Source organism: Saccopteryx leptura, chromosome 5, assembly GCF_036850995.1.
Source record: "Saccopteryx leptura isolate mSacLep1 chromosome 5, mSacLep1_pri_phased_curated, whole genome shotgun sequence".
In the NCBI taxonomy this organism is placed as follows: Eukaryota; Metazoa; Chordata; class Mammalia; order Chiroptera; family Emballonuridae; genus Saccopteryx; species Saccopteryx leptura.
Genome location: NC_089507.1, coordinates 106,025,519 through 106,044,488, shown reverse-complemented (window position 1 = coordinate 106,044,488; position 18,970 = coordinate 106,025,519). Strand labels below are relative to the sequence as shown.

Genomic DNA, 18,970 nt, shown 5'->3' with positions numbered 1-18,970 from the left:
AAGACTATCACTACTTTGTGTTGCAAGACTATGAAAATGAATGGGAAAGAAGAAAATGTAAAATAAGTGCAGTAAACAGATGAGCAGAGTCTGAAGCAAGAGTACCTGACTCAAGGAATTTGGGTTATAGCAAGTAAAATACCATGGGAGAAATTCAAGCACATAGAGGAATAAGAAAGAAATAAAGACAAATTCTACCAAAAGACAATGAATATTAAAAAAAAACACGTGAGGGAAAAATATACCCCATTAGACATTGTGTAAAGGTAATTAAGGACACAAAAAACTGATGATTGGTCAGGATACCAAGACCAGCCTGGAGAAGAATTGAAATGTCAGACAATGAAAGTCTTATTAGGCTTTGATCTACTCTAATACACTATTACTTTGGCAACTCCCAGATGCAAGGATTAAAGCACTATTATATGTCTATAAATCTCCTTCTAAGAGGTCAGAAGTATTTTCAAAGCCTTTCTTCCAAACCATAGGAGGACCAATTAAACCTCGGTGTCACAAGTGCAGGAGGTTTCTGCTGTGCTGAGATGCTCTCGGGGAGTTAGTCTACTATTGACTTTCGCTCTGAGCAATCACATCGGAGTCGGCTCCTCTTTATCCTAGTCACCAATTAGCATAACGTAGAGTTCACAGTGTTGTTTTAGGCAGAGAGGTTAAAATAGCCTTTCTTCACACTATAAAATGTGCATTAGTTCTGTGCTATCTCCTATTAATACTACTCCTATTCCATCTTTTTTCCATAGAAACCATCTTTTGCTTCCAAAATTACTAGCCTAAAACAATATGGGTTTTTCCATAGAAAACATATTCTGTTTTCCCCCAAAGAACCACACTTAAAAACAAAACACACACAACTAAAATAACTTAAGGAGGTAGGGGGAAGTTTAGTATTTTTCCTTTCGAGTCAATGCACTTAGTTTGTTAATTACCAACATGGGCAAGTACTAGGGTGGTTGGGGGAGAGGCAGGCTGGAGTCAAGGAGAATAGAAGTGCCAATAACAGGCTGGATCAGACTCTGATTTCTACTCCTAACATCTTTCTCCTTCTGTTGGCGTAATGCCTTGAGAGTAACTTTTGTAAATTTTAAGTGATAAATTGAGAAATATATTAAATGAAAAGTCTATAGTAAATAAAAAGCCATAGAGAAATCTTTAGATTTAGATGCAATGGAAAACAAAAAGTAAAGTTGCTTATCATCATCATCATAGCTAAGAATTATAAGAACTTACTGTGTGTAGCATTGTGCTAACTGCTTTATATTTATTATCTCATTCAATATTCTCCACAATCTTATCAGTCTCAATTTTACAGATGAGAGGACTGGGACTTGAGATATTAGATATTCAAGGTGATATACTGAAGTATAAATCAATTTCAAGGCTATAATCTACCCTCTTAATTATTATACTTACTGTGTGACTTCTCCTCTGGCTAAACATTCTGTACTCAAAAGACATTTTCCAAAGTTGTACTGACTGTGCACACCATGTGTTTTAATTTATTTGAATTTTAATCCCTCCCCAAAGTACCCTCAAACTGCTCTTGAAATGTGGGGAATTTACTATCAAAGGGGGTGATAAACCCCAAAAGTAAGAAAGGATTGCTTATGGAGGTATTTAATTGCTAGTTCAGAGAGTAACAGTACATATATAATAGACAGGATTTGACCATTGAAGTTACTTCGGACAATTTGAATGACATGGTCAAAGGTGAAGAAGGAGCAATATTAATCATGATCATTGCTTACTTTCTTAGTAGGAATAAGCCCCTTACAAATAATAAGGGGTGCATATTAAGGGTTAGTCTTTCTCCTGAAGTTAGACTCTTGTGTGTCTAATTGCCTGCGTGTCTTATCCATTTGGATGTCTAATGGACAGCTTAAGTTTAATATGTCTTGAACTAAAACCCTCATCTACCTCCCTAAACTACATGTTCTACCAGCCTTTCCCCACTCAGTGGATGGCAACTCCATCCATCCAGGTGCTCAGGACAAAAACTTTGTGATTATCCTTGACTGTTTTGTTTCTTTTATACTCTGCATTTAGCTCATTGTGGTAGACTTTTGGCTCAACCTTCAAAATATGACCGAAATCCAGACAGGTCACCACATTCCTATTACCCTCCTGGTTCAAATCACTGTCATCTCTTGCTGGATCTCTGTGATAGATTCTCAACTGTTCTCATTTCTACCTTTGTTCTACTGTCTACTCAAATACAGCAACCCAAGTCTATCTCCACACCTAGATCAGATCAGGTGGGCTCAGAACCCACCAATGTTTGCCATTTCCCTCAGAGAAAAAGCCCTGGCCTTCCAGTGGCCCATGAAGCCCTGAATGATCTCCTTGGGTGTGCTCTTACAATAGCTTTATTTAAGAGAGGAATGGGGAATGTAGATAATCCAGATTTCCGATGGCAAATACAGTGTGCCCGTAAAGTCATGGTGCACTTTTGACCGGTCACAGGAATGCAACAAAAGATGATAGAAATGTGAAATCTGCACCAAATAAAAGGAAAACCCTCCCAGTTTCTGTAGGATGATGTGGCAGCATGTGCGCATGTGCAGATGATGACGTAACACCGTGTATACAGTGGAACAGCCCATGGCCATGCCAGTTGAGATGTGGACGGTACAGAGGAAAGTTCAGTGTGTTCTGTGGCTCGCTAAATTCGAATCCGTGACCAGAGTGCAACGTGAATATTGGCACATTTATAACGAAGCGCCACCACATAGGAATAACATTACTTGGTGGGATAAGCAGTTGAAGGAAACCGGCAGTTTGGTGGAGAAACCCCATTCTGCTAGGCCATCAGTCAGTGATGAGTCTGTAGAGGCTATACGGGATAGCTACCTAAGGAGCCCTAAAAAATCTGTGCGTGAGCCCACATCAAACTGCACTGAATAGGTATGAAACTGGGAGAGTTTTTCTTTTATTTGGTGCAGTTTTCACATTTCTATCGTCTTTTGTTGCTTTCCTGTGACCGGTCAAAAGTGTACCATGACTTTACGGACACACTGTATATGTAAATGCTACTTATATCATCAATGTTACCTGAACAGTATCCCCACAGGTAGAGACACCTTTCTAGAGAAAGACTAACATTTTCAATAAGATTCATCTACACATGTAAGTTTCAAGACTAACCCCTGGGAATTCTTATGCTGTAGAACAGTGTATAGAAAGAAGTGGTATTCTGAAGGGAATGGTCCCTTGTGAAACACTTAAAACTTTTATAGCCATGCTTAGGGGAGAATAGTTCCTCAGGAGACAAGCAAATAAGGTGATGTTTTGAACATTAGAAAAATGCAGTTAAAAAGGAGGCAGACAAATTTCTGTCATTAAAAATCCAGGGTCTATAAGTACACATATATATACACAAATCTGTAAATTATTTTTTACTGTCATAATGATATGATACCATTTGGATAACTGAATATTAGTGTGTAGAAATTCAGAAATGAATTCATTTAAATTCTCCTTACTAAAGTGCAAAATCCCATGGGGGGAAAAGTGTGAGCGATCATGCATATTTTTCATTGGAAAGCCCCGAAGAAATAGAATTTGGTATTAGATGTTAATGAGGGGTAAGATAAGATAAGTAGGTGAAACAAGGATAATAAACACTGCTGTCTGTCTGTCTCTTTCTCTCTCTAAAAAAAAGGAAAAATAGCCTGACCAGGCAATGGCACAGTAGATAGAGAATCGACTTGGGATATGGAGGACCCAGGTTCGAAATTCTGAGGTCGCCAGCTTGAGCATGGGCTTACCAGCTTGAGCATGAAGTTGCTGGCTTGAATGAGGGATCATAGACATGACCTCATGGTTGCTAGCTTGAGCCCAATGTCACTGGCTTGAGCAAGGAGTCACTCACTTTGCTGGAGCCCCCCAGTCAGGGCACATATGAGAAATCAATCAATGAACAACTAAGGTGCTGCAATGAAGAATTGATGCTTCTCATCTCTTGCCCGTCCTGTCTGTCCCTATCTGTCCTTCTCTCTTTATCTCTCACAAAAACAAAACAAAACAAACAAACAAACAAAAAGGAATAATAAACACCTAATAATCATCAGGTATTTAAAGCAGCCCTATTTCATTTAATCTTTTAAACAGTATATGAGGAAGGTATGATTGTCCTCATTTTATAGATGAGGAGGCTAAGTCTCAGAAAAGTTGAGGAGTTGTGAAAAACACCAGATTGCATGTGTGTTTGGAAGCCATGCTCTTAGACCATGCTGCACCCTCTGTGAGGACAGTGTCTGCCTGCCATAGCAGCTCCCTTCCTTCTCACCAGCACTCATCTAAGGAGAAACACACCCCATCACAAAGATATCTTGGAGCATCTGCACCATGAATGTCCAACAAGGGGACTTAACCACATTGTAATGACACTCAGATGACTTCCAGGGACTGTCAAGGTGCTACTGAAGTTGCATTTATGCAAGTGACTTTTTTTTCACTTGAAGGAAAGATGACCCCAAATGTCAGAATGGTGTCATGGGAAGATCCACTCTGCTTGACGTCTTTCAGATAAAGATTAAACAGACGGCCTGCCCTTCCCAGGCATCAGTGATCTCAAAGCTCTTCTCATACTAGTGAAGGTGTCAACCTCAGCCAGTCTGCTCATTGCATATTCTCTATCCATGAATTACTGTATTCTTTCTTATTCCAATATTCTCCAGCCTTTAAGGTAAGAATTTTTCACCTTTTGACCTAAATAGTCAGTAGGGTGCTTGTGGGATGCAGCAGAGTACTGCATTTCACACTGGACAAAGTCCCTTCTTTAAGGTGCATGAATTGCAATGTCATTTGTATAATATCCTGAGGTTTCCCATGAGGAAGATAAGATTTTTATACAAAGAATTTGTTCTTGTCATTCACATATTATTTTTTCTGTTGCATGTTTTTCACTTTTGTTCTTCAACTAATAAATTCTGTCTATATAAGGAACAGGCATAAATTTATAATAAACATATTGCCATTAGTGATCGTGGCTGGTTTTCTCAGTGAACACAGTGTTGGCTGGGCATATGGATATCCTGGGTTCAATTCCTGGTCAGGGCACACAGGAGAAGTAACCATCTGGTTATCTCCCCTTCCCTTTTTCCCTTCTCTCTCTCTCTTCCTCTCCTGCAGCCAGTGGCTTGATTGGTTCGTGTGTTGGCCCTGGATATGAGAATAGGTTGGTTGGTACCAGTCTGTCTGCCTCAGGCACTAAAAATGGCTCAGTTGATTTGAGCATTGGCCCCAGATGGGGGTTGCCATGTGGATCTCAGTTGGGGCTCATGCAGGAGTCTGTCTCACTATCTTCCCCCCTCTCGCTAAAAAACAACAACAACAAAAAACAAAAGCATATTGCTATTAGCTAAGAAAATGGTATCAAAAGTGACCTGGCTATCTTTGTTTTCAAAATAAGATTATCAGCCCTGGCCAGTTGGCTCAGTGGTAGAGCGTCGGCCTGGTGTGCAGGAGTCCTGGGTTTGAATCCTGGCCAGGGCACACAGGAGAAGCGCCCATCTGCTTCTCCACCCTTCCCCCTCTCCTTCCTCTCTGTCTCTCTCTTCCCCTCCTGCAGCCAAGGCTCCATTGGAGCAAAGTTGGCCTGGGCGCTGAGGATGGCTCCATGGCCTCTGCCTCAGGCGCTAGAATGGCTCTGGTTGCAACAGAGTGATGCCCCAGATGGGCAGAACATTGCCCCCTGGTGGGCGTGCCGGATGGATCCCGGTTGGCCACATGCGGGAGTCTGTCTGACTACCTCCCCGTTTCCAACTTCAGAAAAATACAAAAAAAAAAAAAAGATAAGGTTATCATTTATGAGTGTTTTAAAGTTGGTACTAAAATGCAGGACAGTTGATTTTCTTTTTCTTACCTCTATATATTCAGATCTTATCCAAGTGCTGAGGTATGTAGTTTGTCAAAATGCACTCTGAGTGGGAGTAAGGAAGCCTGTGTGAAGTGATCTTAGACAAGGGTCTGTGGGCTATCCAGGTAGAAAAAACTAAGGAGCAGAGATGAGGATGTGATCTGTAGGTGTGATAAAGATGATAATGCCTAACATTTGTCTTGGGCTTTACAGTTTCAAAGAATTCTCAAATATTTTATTCCACTTAATACATTCAAGGACACCTTCAAGAATTAATTTACCAAACATCTACTGCCATGTTCTACCACCTATAGCCTCTGTCCTGGAAATACGGATATTAAGAAATTCAAGCTTTTTCTCAAGGAACTTAAAAGTCTAAGGAAGGAGACAGATATTTAAACTAATAATTACAATTAAATGTGTCAAGAGCTTTTTATAGTACAAATAAATACCAAGAATTATTTATTATTTAATTATAAAGAATCATTAAAGGAGTGACTTATTTGAATTGAGTCTTGAAGAAGACTATTCAGATAAAAGTTGGTGGAGTTCAGGTTTTGGGAGAAGGATGGACACGATACAGAAGAAAACTGTTGAGAGGCAAAAAAAAAAAAAAAAAAAAGAAAGAAAGCTTATTATTCCTGAAGATAAGGATATAATTATTAGAGCTAATATGCATGAGGGAAGAAGCATCCATCCATTCATCCATCGGATAAGAATTTGTTGATTATCTACTTACTATGAGATATGAGCTTGGAAATCAAAGCCAGATGCCATACAGTCCCGTCTTTCAAGAAGCCCAGTGTCTATTAGGGAAAAAAGACATGAAAACAAGTAACTGCTTTACAGACCATGAGTATAAGAATGGAAGTACTCTGAGGAACGGGTTGCACAAAGAAGGAGATAGCAGACACTGCCTGGCTTGTTCAGAAGCTTTGTAGAGAAGAAAACCTCTGATGAGCTGCACTTTGAAGTAAGACTGCCAAGTAGATAGGGAGAATGATGTATTCAGAGCTGAGGGACTAGCTTGTGTGAGAAGTTTGTAAGAACAATCAGGACTGGGCACTCAAAGTCATGGTCAGTGTGGCATTAGCACAGATTCTATATATGTACTACAGATAACGGGAGATGAGATAGAGGGTTGGATGGGGTCAGATTACTAAGGTGTTTGGATATTGTGCTGAAGATGAAGGGAATGATTAAAGAGTTGTTAAGTCAGAGTGGAGGAAAGTAATAAGATTTGCATTTGGACAGAACAGAAGGGTGGCAGTGCGGAGCCTAGAGCATGAAGCAAGGCAAAGGGAGTGATTTGTTTGGAGACCATTAAAATAGTTGAGAGACAAACAAGGGCCTGAATTAAGTTAACAACAAAGGATGGATAGGAGGGGCTATATTCTGAGATCGTAGTGAGGAAGACTGATCTCATCACATGGGCGGGCAGGGGAGAGAGGACTCTAAGCCGACATCTAGGTGCATAATGTCATTACATAGAACATAGAACATAGCAAGTAAGAAGAAGAGGAAGCGACCCTTTGTGAAAGCGCTGGAGAAGGAGAATGAAGAATGAAGGGCCTGCTTTGGGCAGTTGATTAGACATTGGCGTCCTTAAATGGTACCAAAAAGCCGGGAGAAGCAAGTTCTGACTCATAGTGAACTGGTGAAATAATTCTGCCACATAGTAACGTTATTGCATAAATGAAGAAACTAAAGCTTGAATCTTTTAAGGGATCAAGAACCCACGTTCCTGCTTCGATCTAGTGCGCTTTCCATTATACTGCGCTGTAACCTCCTCGTGATTCGTCTGCCACACCCCTCTGTGAATTCCTGGCTGCAGGGCAGCAGCAGGAAGGAGGCTCTATTTGAGACCAGAGTAGCTCAGGGCTTCACACAGGCAGAAGCACAGAATACATTTAATGCTAAAACTTATAAACTCAACCAAATAATTTTTAAAATTGGCATACAAATGCAACAGCAAGTGGATGCTTATAGACGACTGCTTTCTTAAAAGCAGTGTTGAATTTCAATGACTTATTATTATAAAGAACTATTTACTACCTCTTGCCCTTAAATTCTTCAATTTAAAACCTGGATAGTTGTACTGATACTGTTATGTGGGAATCTTTGTTATTTTATGAGTTTTTCAACAAACACTCAAAAGCATTACTAAACTCACCTAGAACTATTCATGTAATGAACTAAAATGAATTTTAAAGAATTTATAATGCACCTGACCTATGGTGGCACAGTGGATAAAGCGTCAACCTGGAAAGCTGAGGTCACTGGGTTCAAAACTCTGGGCTTGCCTGGTCAAGGAACATAGGGGAGATGATGCTTCCTGCTCCTCCCCCTCTTCTCTCTCTCTCTTTCTCTCTACTCTCTCTAAAAATAAATAAATAAAATCTAAAAAAAGGAAAAATGTTTATAATGCAGTATCTAAAAAAATTAATATATAAATTACTATAAACTAATAAACGATGTTAAAATAATTCTAAAACACTACTCATATATATTCTTATACTGCTAATGGCAGTTTTATCTTTATTATAAAATATGAAAGATTCTTAGTTGATAAATTTTAATTAACTTATTTTAACATCAACATAGGAACTACTAAATAGAATGATCTATGTTTTTAATGATGGCCTAAACACTGTCCATGGTTAGAAAGTATAGTTTGTGACTTCATTTATATACTAGTCCATCCCCATTAATGTAGGTATTTTAGAGATTCATTTATCTTTTTTACGGGGTTCCTTTTGTGTTGATATTACTTTTATAAAACAGTCTTTTTTTTTTGTATTTTTCTGAAGCTGGAAACGGGGAGAGACAGACAGACTCCCGCATGCGCCCGACCGGGATCCACCTGGCATGCCCACCAGGGGGCGACGCTCTGCCCAACAGGGGGTGATGCTCTGCCCCTCTGGGGCATCGCTCTGCCGTGACCAGAGCCACTCTAGCGCCTGGGGCAGAGGCCAAGGAGCCATCCCCAGCGCCCGGGCCATCTTTGCTCCAATGGAGCCCTGGCTGCGCGGGAGGGGAAGAGAGAGACAGAGAGGAAGGAGAGGGGGAGGGGTGGAGAAGCAGATGGGCGCTTCTCCTGTGTGCCCTGGCCGGGAATCAAACCTGAGACTTCTGCACGCCAGGCTGACGCTCTACCACTGAGCCAACCGGCCAGGACCTAAAACAGTCTTTTTAATATTAGAGAACTGGGAACGAAAAATATTAGAAAACTAATTCAGATTTCCATGCATTTATTTTCCTTTATCTATATTTGAAGAAGCATGCCCCCCTCCATTATTCAGTCTTTGAATTGCTAGGGTCCATTCTATACAAAGCTGTTTAATGACATCACAGGAAGGAATGATGTCATCATTTCAATATTATGACTTAAGTGCAGGCTTATGCAAAAGGAACAGATGGCTGCAAGAGAGAGAAACCCTTGCTTGAATTAGACTAAAACTAGAAGTTGGCTCTGAATTATGAAATGTAATTAAAACTTTATTTTAAAATACATTTCATGGTTTATACCCCCTAGGAAGAGCTCTTTACCATATGAACTTTCCATCTGCCACCTAGCACAAAGGAGGCTGCGTTTTTCATGTAGGGCGATACACAGTTCAAGGAATGATGGTATTGAGGCGACTGAAGATAAATCTCATAGACACGGCAATCCTATTTGTTAAAATGTCACATTTCATGGGAATGGTGTCAGAGTCATGAAAAATTGCTTTAGAACAAAGAAATTACTAGGGGAGTGTATGGTGGGCACAATGTACTGGAGAGAATACAGGACAATGCGCGTGCTGGCCCTGACACTGGCTGGTCTGCCCAAGTGTCTGCTGAAGAGAGCAGTTTGGGATATTCGACAAAGAACAATTACAAGCATAACTTAGTTGCATTTTATTGGGCACTTTTATATATATTGCAAAGCTTTGCTACATTTAAATTTGTCTGGATTTTCTTTTTAAATAAGTCCTGCCTTGAAGTGAAGTGCAAGATAAACAATAATGGGGTGGGGGCACAAAGGGTTAAAAATAATTTTTCTTAACCCCTTTTGACAGATGAGCAAAAGACTGGAGGGATTCAGTGACCTGCTCAAGGTCACACAGCAAGTAAGAACTCGAATTAGGCATCATGATCCCACACGCCCTATTTCTCATTGTCCCATGCGGACACAGTCAGTGCACTAATGAGAGCGTAGGTGCTGCCAATGTCATCACATGGTTTTAGCCTGAAATGTATAAAGGTTTGTGTTTCCATGTCAGTGAGTACTCTGCAAACCATGTAGATTTTTATGTCAAATTTAGCCATAGTTATACCCAAGTACAAATATAAGCACCCGTGATGACATGTTTAAAAGCCCTGGTCAAATGGCCCAAATGGGAACATCGTCCCAGCGTGCCACGATCATGGGTTTGATCCCTGGTCAGGGTACATGTGAGAAGCAACTAATGAGTGCACAATTACATGGAACAACTAAATGGAACAAGTTGATGCTTCTCTCTCTCCCCAAATCCATGAAAACATTTTTAAAAAATAAAAATAAATTAAGAAATTTTACTTGCTTTGGCCCTGCCTGGTTGCTCAGTGGCAGAGCATCAACCTGGCATGTTGATGTTCCAGGTTCAATTCCCAGTCAGGACACACAGGAGAAGCAACCATCTGCTTCTCCACTCATCCCCCTGCCCTTCTCTCCCTTTCTCTCTCTCTTTTTCCCTACTACCTCCCAGTGTCTGGTTTATGGTAATTAGGCATTCAATAAATATTTGTGAAGAAAGGAAGGAAAGAAGGAAGGAAGGGAGGGAGGGAGGGAGGGAGGGAGGGAGGGAGGAAGGGAGGGAGGGAGGAAGGAAAGAAGGAATAGTTTAATCAATTCATCTAATTAAAATCATGAAAAAAATGTATCAAAATTGTATCCTTTAAAGACTTGGGTGGATTTGGTATAGATAATCAGGGGTAAGGATAATAAAATGTGTGTTGGCCCATCATTTGTGTCTTCTCTTCTCCTCTGTCAATAACCCTTGGGTTAAATTCATCAACCTTCAGTACAGAGCAATTTTCAAAAACAGAAGATGCGGTATTTTCCTGAACTTAGATATCACTGGGTCCTTCCTCAAATGCTAGGTCCTGGATTCCCATCAAAGCCTTCTGGTTTGTTAACTAGCTAACCAAGATTGAGGCATACCACCTGTCTGGTGCCTTCCCTGGGGTTCAAAATAGAGTTAGTAAATAGTTAGTATCCACATACCCTCCAGTCATATTGTTTTACCCAACTTTCCTTGGAAATGAAAGAATAGTGCTGTGATAAAAATACCTACAGCTACTCTGTAGCACATTAAGGATAAAACTTTCTTGGAAATGAGTCACATAAAGACTATAGCCTGTATTAGACCAGAAACAGAGGCAGTGCTGTGGAGAGAGTTTTAACGGGTAGTGAAATTATAATAAATTATTAAAAGGCATAAAGACTTTGTGATTAAAAGCTCACATAGGAATAGAAATGCTGGTGTTATTTTCCAATAAATGTTGACTTTGGGTGGCTGTAACTGTCAAGGTCAGTCCCCTGTGAGGTTCCCTAGGGTTAAATTCACAGTGGTCCACGGGCACTTACTTCCACAGGCCCATATTTCTTAAAAAGAACAGATGGTCAGGGGAGGGCCTCAACACAGAGGCAGATTTATCTTGTCAGGCTGTTATCTCCAGGTGAATGACCTTAAGCAGGTCACAGTTGGTCACATGATATCAGTGTGGTTCAGAGGTGTCCTAAAGTGATGACCACTCATTAACTCCTCCTTCTCAAGTTCCCAAATGCTCCTTTTGGGCAAGCATACAACAGTTGTTGTTGCTCCTTGTGTGTGTATGTGTGTGTACATGTATTTTAAGGTAAAATGCCTTATGCATGAATGCAAATGAAGATTGTATATATTTTCAACAACATTTAATCGTGTCAATGTGATGTGGACTTCCTGAAATATTTTATTTCATATTCTCAAATGATAGAAATCCTACCTTAAGGGAGCAAATGAACAGTTTCCCCGGCAGTCAAGGCTGAGCGCCAGCCCTGCAGGGAAACCCAGTGTTCCAAAGGGGGCTGCGCGGCAGAGCCGTGCCTCACCTGGTCCCTCACAATCACAGCAGCTTGTGGGCTCAGAGCCTTCTCCTTTATGCCTGAAAAAACATGGTGGGCGAAACAAAATGATTTTCTGTGTTTTTTGTTTGTTTGTTGGTTGGTTTGTTTGTTTTTTCTAGAGGCTTTGTTTTCAAGATGCTTTTCTTTTTGTGTGTCATCTGTGCATTTTGTTGCAATGAAATACATGCCCTTTTGTGATTTGTCCCCATTATAACAGCTGAAGTCCTTGCCCTTTCAGTAAAGATAAGCTTGTGTGTGCAGCCCAGCAGACCTCAGAGAGGCTGTGAAAGGCTGACCTAGTCAAACCTCAGCCTAGCAACTGTGTCGCTGTGAACAGTCACATCAAAAAGCAAAAGCTGCCTTTATCTGTCTCCCTGATTATTTTTTTTTCTGATACTTTATTCAATTTGTTTTCCCAAATGTGCTACTTTTCTAAAACCATTTTCCCCAGTTGCCTCTCCACTGAAATGATCATACTTCTATATATTTCTTTGCAAGGGAATGGAACCCTGAAAAATCCCTAATAGAGACCCAGGGTGGGTGGCCATCCTAGAAATGGCATCAGAATTTTCTAGGATGCTCAGAGTTTGTCTGATATCAGTTCATTTTTTCTATTCCATCCTGAGCTATCTAGAGGGAGGTATCGAAATGGCAGCCCGTGAATATGGCAGCAGTCTTACTGTTTAGAAGAAAATATGTATACGTGTGTATATACATGTATATGTTGTTTGATTTTTATGAGCAAGGAAGGAAAACGTTTCACAGTTTTCAGCTGAACCTTGTTTTCTATTAGTGCCAAGCATAATTTTCTAACTTACCTATATATCTAACTCTAAACAGATAGGGCTGGAAAGAATCTTCCTTAAGAATCATTGTGAACCAGATTCAGGCAGTGTGGCAGATGGAGCATTCACAGCAAACCTTCCCAGGATAGTATAAGTAAAATACTGAATACAATGAATGAAAGGAGGAGAAAACATAGTTTAAAATGCTTGGTTCAGCTGATGGCAAAGTAAAGCACTTGTTCAGGGGACAGAAACAAGAAAGCAGACCAAGTGAGGAGTAAAGAGGAACCCAGAGCTGCCATTGCCCTGGGGGGTGGGGGTTAATGGGCCCAGTAACAGACAGCCAGGACTGGAATAGGGCAGAAGACACACTGGAGGTCCAGCCTCAGCCAGCACATAAAGGAAGTATTCCTCCCGTCCAAAAACAACACCCATGTGGATGGACTAGTTAAAAACTGACCCACAGACGGAGTCTTTGATGACGATGTCTTTCCTAGTCTCGTCTTGTGGTGAAAGGGAGGCAGGTTGCGGAAAATATATCCTCTCGGAATCTATAACCACAAGCCTGCACTCACGGAGTTTGGGAGCCAGAATTCACAACATCTGCAGGGTTCGAGATCCTTCAGGTCAAAAGTTTATTTTTAAAAGTCACGAAAAGATAAGTACTGTATCGTTCTCCTGTATAAGGTGTGTAAAGCAGTCAAATTCATACAGAGAGACAGTAGAATGGCGGTTGCCACAGGCCCTGGGAGGCGGGAATGGGGAGTTGGTGTATAATGCATATAGAGCTTCAGTTCTGTGAGACAAGAAGAGTTGTGGGGATTGGTTGCGCAACAAGGTAAATGGACTTAACACTTCTGAATTGTATGCTTCAAAATGGTTAAGATGGTCAATTTTATGTTATGTGTATTTTACCACAATTTATACAATTTTTAAAGGATTTAGTTTAAGGTAATACTAGGTTAGTAGTGCCCCTTATTTACCTATAAGAAACAAAAAAACGAACAAACAAAAATATAATGGAAAAAAAGCTCAATCCAAGACTCATAATAATTTCCAAGGAATCGAAGATCATAGATTTTTAAAAAAACATACTAAAAAAATAAAGTCACATCAATAAGAGCCAGAAGAATTAACAAACTATAAATGAGAGTAAAAGGGACAATAGAAATTAGATTTATTAATTTTAAGGTAAACATTTTATGCACGATATTTTTAATGTTTTGTGTTGAAAACATGTTGAAGGGGAAAAAATGTCAGAATTAATTTGAGAAGTAACAACTAGAGTTTATAGAAATAAAGAAAAAACTATAGTTCTTAGTATTATCAACTGTGGGGAAATGGCTGGGAATTCGATTGTGCTCCTGAGACAAGTCTTTTGTACGGACTTTGGAACGCCGGGTCCTGTGGGGGCAGAATACTGCCCTTGCAAGCACTGGAAAGATTGTTTAAAGGAAAAGAGTTGATCCCTATGGCCTTTTCCTTACCCTAAAAGACATTAGTTAAATACCCTTCTATGCACCTGAACCCAGGCTCTGTTAATTTACCTAATGAGCAAAGAGACCAATAAATTCGATAAAGCTGCAGTGATCTGGGCTCTCAGTCCTAGAGGCTGGGAGTCCCCTATACCCATCTTTCTCTGTATGCTGTGTCTTGTGTATGTTTTTTCTTAAATCCTGCAGCGCCTTCCTTTCGTGCACGCCCACGGCTGAGCTGGTCTTGGCAATCAACCATATTTATAGTCGAAGTAACAGGCTGCTTTCATCGGAAAGAGAAGTAGTAAATAGGAAGACAGAATTGAAGAAATTACAGTTAAAAGATGAAAATGGATGGAAATATGAAGATGTTAAGAGACATGGAGTACAGGTAATTAGATCTTACATACATCAAGTTGGCATTTATGATGCAAATATAAAGAAAATATGAATGATGCAATATTTGAAGAGACAAGGGCTGAGGTTATACCGAAACAATGAAAGATACATCCTCATATCCAGGAATCCCAAATTTAAAAGTAACTGTAATGTATTATTAGTCACACTGTTACTGTGTTAATTCCTTAATCTATTCAATCTAAAGGTTATGTGTAGTCTTTGCAACACTGTTAGGCTTATTCATAAGATTAACTCCAGCCAACATCTGTTTATATAGTCCGCTGTTTTGCTGTCTCCTACATCTATCATCCAGGATTATCTCGTGGTTTGCACTAATTTGTACATAATCTGCTTACCTATCAAGGTGCGACATAACTGTTTTGGAGATGTCTATACCCGCTTCCTGCAATATTCGGATGATCTGAAAGGGTGCACTTGGATTCCTTCCAGGATGAATGATAACAGGACAGCCAAGCTGGGCCTGGGCATGAGCTGCTGCCTGAAGAACCTTTCTTTCACTGTCTGTCAGAGGCCAGGAGCAACCCAGTTCTCCAATGACGCCACACTTGATACTGGTCCCATCAGCTCCATGGAGAATTTCATTAATGAGGACATCAGTGAGCTAAGGAAGGGTGGGAGTGAAAACGTTATAGATTATGGAATTTCTCAATATAGGTCACCCAGTATGTTAATACACTTATGCATGTAGCCATTCATTCTTCAAAAGTGTATTCATCATTCATTAAATTAATATTGGTCAAGGAGAAAGGCATTTTCCTGGCCAAATCTCAAATTCAACAAATTATTCTGAATCAGAGATTCAGTGATTACTGTGACTACTTAATAAGAAATTTATGGCTTTAGGAAGTTATAGGGGAAAAACATGACTTAGTGAAAGTACATTCAGGTGAAGGAAAAAAAATCTATAACTTAAGGAGCAATGAGATATAAAAAGACTGCCCTTGAGTCTACATCAACTGTATCAAGTCATTTTTAATTGCTCCTTTTTTATGCATTTCTTTATCTTACATAGCATAGAAAATTCACAGCAAACAACACTAATATTACATTTTTTGGGTCAGATATATAGTTACTGCTAAGAATAATTGGAAGACAATGTAATAGTTGACATTGTGATAGTCCTCAAATAATGTAAATATAAAAAAAGGCCTGATTGGAAAATAATGCAGAAAATGTTTTGATATACAAAGTATTTTAAAGATGAACTGGTTCTTTGCAAAAAAAAAAAAAATGCACCTGACATGCTATGTCATTCAATCAAGCAAAAGAAGATACAAATGAATATGTACATATATGTATAAACATGTACAAACACATATATGTATGTCTGAAAAGAGCACATACGCATGTCCTAAAGTTTCGCTGCTTATTTGTTCTTTTGTCTGAGAGACCTACTTCCTTTTATCCATGTTTGCTTGAGATCTGAGGACAAAAACTGGGGAGTGCATTTTCTTGCTTCCCCGTTTTGTAAAAGGAAGGAAACATGGGCAGATGTGCCAAGTCTCTCTCCGCCAAATTTCACCTGACAGGGAATTTTTAAAAAACTGATTTTAGAGAGAAAAGAAGGGAGAGAGTGGGAAACATCAGTTTGTTGTTCCATATATTTCTGCATGCACTGGTTGATTCTTGATGTGTCCTGACTGAGGATCCAACCCACAACCTTACTATGGGGATGGTGCTCTAAACAACTGAGCTAGCAAGCCAGGGACACCCTGCACTGACTGTTTTTGGCTGGTTATTATAAGACCCAGTGACAAAATTGAGGCTGCATAACTGAAGCTTATCATATAAAGCTGAGGTTTACAAACAGACTGGAAACCACTACTGAGCAGGAGACTGCATATATGAGCCTAAGTCTAAACACAGTGGATTTTGCAGTGACCAGTGCATAGAGATCTCCTTTCTCACTGCCCTTTCTCTATGAAAGGAAATGGACCTAATCTGGGTTTCAACTGGAAGATGTCTTCGTTATCTAGCAAATTTCTGTAGAATGCTCAGCTATCTGTGAAACAATGACATTTCCAATTATAGATGACATGTGGGGAAAACCCAAAATCTGGATTCTGGCTATTCAGAATGTCCATCCAGACACTGTCAGAGAAGTTGGGGCTTTTTACCTGCTCCACTGACATGGCTCTGGTCTCTGAGGAGTGAGTTGCATCCACATAAAACCCAGCTCCGGATATGATATGGACCCCAGTCTCTTCTGCGAGCCACTTCAGGGTCTGCACATTCCAGCCAATCCCGGTGGTCGTATTCTCCACCACAGCTCCACCACCCCTGGCTTTAAAATACAACAACTCTTCTCTGATTGCTTCTGTCTCCTGATTCAACTGAAGATTCTCTTGATGGGAATAAGGGTTTTTCTGAATCCAAAACAGATTTTTCATCATAATAGGTTCCTTAGAGGTAGCTTCATGAGATGGAGGCGGTGGATAGTAAGAGCAGTCAAAGGTCATTGTCAAATGTTCATGAGTCAGGGTGCGGCCCAATCTGCTTGGCTCCAGGAAGCCCAAAACAGTTTGGACTTTGCCACTTAAGGAAGACATTTTTGAGGGCACCGGGAGATGCTCTGAAAAGTTTTCTGGGGGAAAAAAAGAACACCATAATCAGAAAATTTAACACATACATAAATTCTTCCTATAGGGGACGGGAGGCTATGAATGCATAACTGTGTAAGAAAGAATCCGTGAACCTAGAAATATGATCTCACTTATCATCCTGCCAAAGTCAGGGTCTGTTCCTTGTAAATTGTGCAAGTTCACTGCAGCTCCAAGTGACATGTGTGGTGTTAAATGTCCCCTGACCACTTCCACAGGGACTCTTGTGCCTGATTAAATCCTAACCTCATCTACTGGAAATATTTCTTGATATTCAATTCACATTTTTCTTTTGTTTAATTTTATCTTATTAGTTATACCTCTACTTCCTTGGATAATTCAACAATAATCGCCATTAAAGAAAACTTCATAATCAATAACTTATATCAAACCAGCCATCATGTATCAGAACTGTTTCTTTTGTCATTTTTTAACTAAATTAAATATACTGGGACTACGGATCATTCCATTATTCACTCACTGTCCAACAGAAGAAACTTTAGTTGAAGGTCCACCATTGCCAGAAATTGCAGATAGATAGAGAAATAAGACAAAATCTCTGACCTTAATGATTTCACAGATTATTCCCCAAAAGACAGCTGGCCAGGAGCTCAACTAGGTTCCATAATGAAGTAAACAAAAGCAAAAGCAAATAAAGCTCTTCATAGTTAATGTTTTATTTTGTCTGTGGCACACAGAAACATACTTCAAAAATAAAACTAAACTCCTTAGTCATAATGAAAGCGACTATGATTTATTGCAACTGAAATCTGCTCTCTCTAAAATGAGTAAATACCTTTCCATTTATCCTCTATTTAACTTGTAACACAAATGAAGTTTTTACCGAGTTTCCGTTGGTGACAGTAAGAATCCCAGTCCCAACACTTTCATTTGAAAGTACCTTTACTAAACAAAAGGATTTTTCTTCAAAAGAAAAAGGTGCTACTGAATGTAGCAGCCAAAAGTAAAACCACTGCAGGGAACAGTGTTCCTTCCACATGGAATGCCCACCAGACACAGTCAACAACGGCGAGAAAAACTGTTTGGGGCTGGGGGCAAAGAAAGGGCCTTTGGAAGCTCTCAAATCATTCATGTAAAAGACATCCTGTAATCCCTCTTCGTCATATCCTTCTAAAGGCCTTCTCTGACTTCCTCAGGATCAGTTTTCTTATCTGTAACTCAGAATAGCAATGCACATATATGAGGCTTTCATAAGAATTAAATTAGATACCACAGATAGAAAGACCTTTGAAAGTGTCACATAGCACAAGTTTGACAAAGAGTAGCTTTATTATGCTAGTTCTAGGGACGATTATGTATCTCCTAGGACCTAGGTTATTTCTTTGCAGAGGAAGTGGCTGGTCTGTGAGGGGATCATTTGAGGTACAGGACAAACCTGCAATGGGGACCGTGCAGACACAGGCAAGGTGAAATCAAGTGAGGGGTGGGGAAGAGGGAGTTAAAGGCCAATTTACATCAAGCTACAGCAATGATCTGAAACCCAGGTGTTTGATACATACTGACTAACAATGTGTAAATGATTAATTTAGACCATTTTGACAGAGAACTTTCGAACTTGTGGCTAGCATGGCCATTTGTTTTTGGTTGACAGTGGTCTTTAGTAAGCCAAGCTTATAATATCTAAATAATTCTCGTGGTGACCATGAGAGAAGATGGCATCTGTT

The 18,970-nt window shown here is 39.9% G+C and overlaps 1 protein-coding gene across 1 annotated transcript in view; it reads right to left on the bottom strand.

The window, feature by feature from the left end:
* PTER (phosphotriesterase related) overlaps nt 1-18,970 on the bottom strand; it is a 64,725-nt gene that overhangs the window by 6,668 nt on the left and 39,087 nt on the right. The window contains exons 2-3 of the mRNA XM_066384949.1: nt 16,803-17,269; nt 15,021-15,286 (exon numbers count right to left, since the gene is read on the bottom strand). Coding sequence (XP_066241046.1) covers nt 15,021-15,286; nt 16,803-17,234 — 698 coding nt within the window. The 5' untranslated portion in view covers nt 17,235-17,269. The remainder of the gene's footprint in view (nt 1-15,020; nt 15,287-16,802; nt 17,270-18,970) is intronic.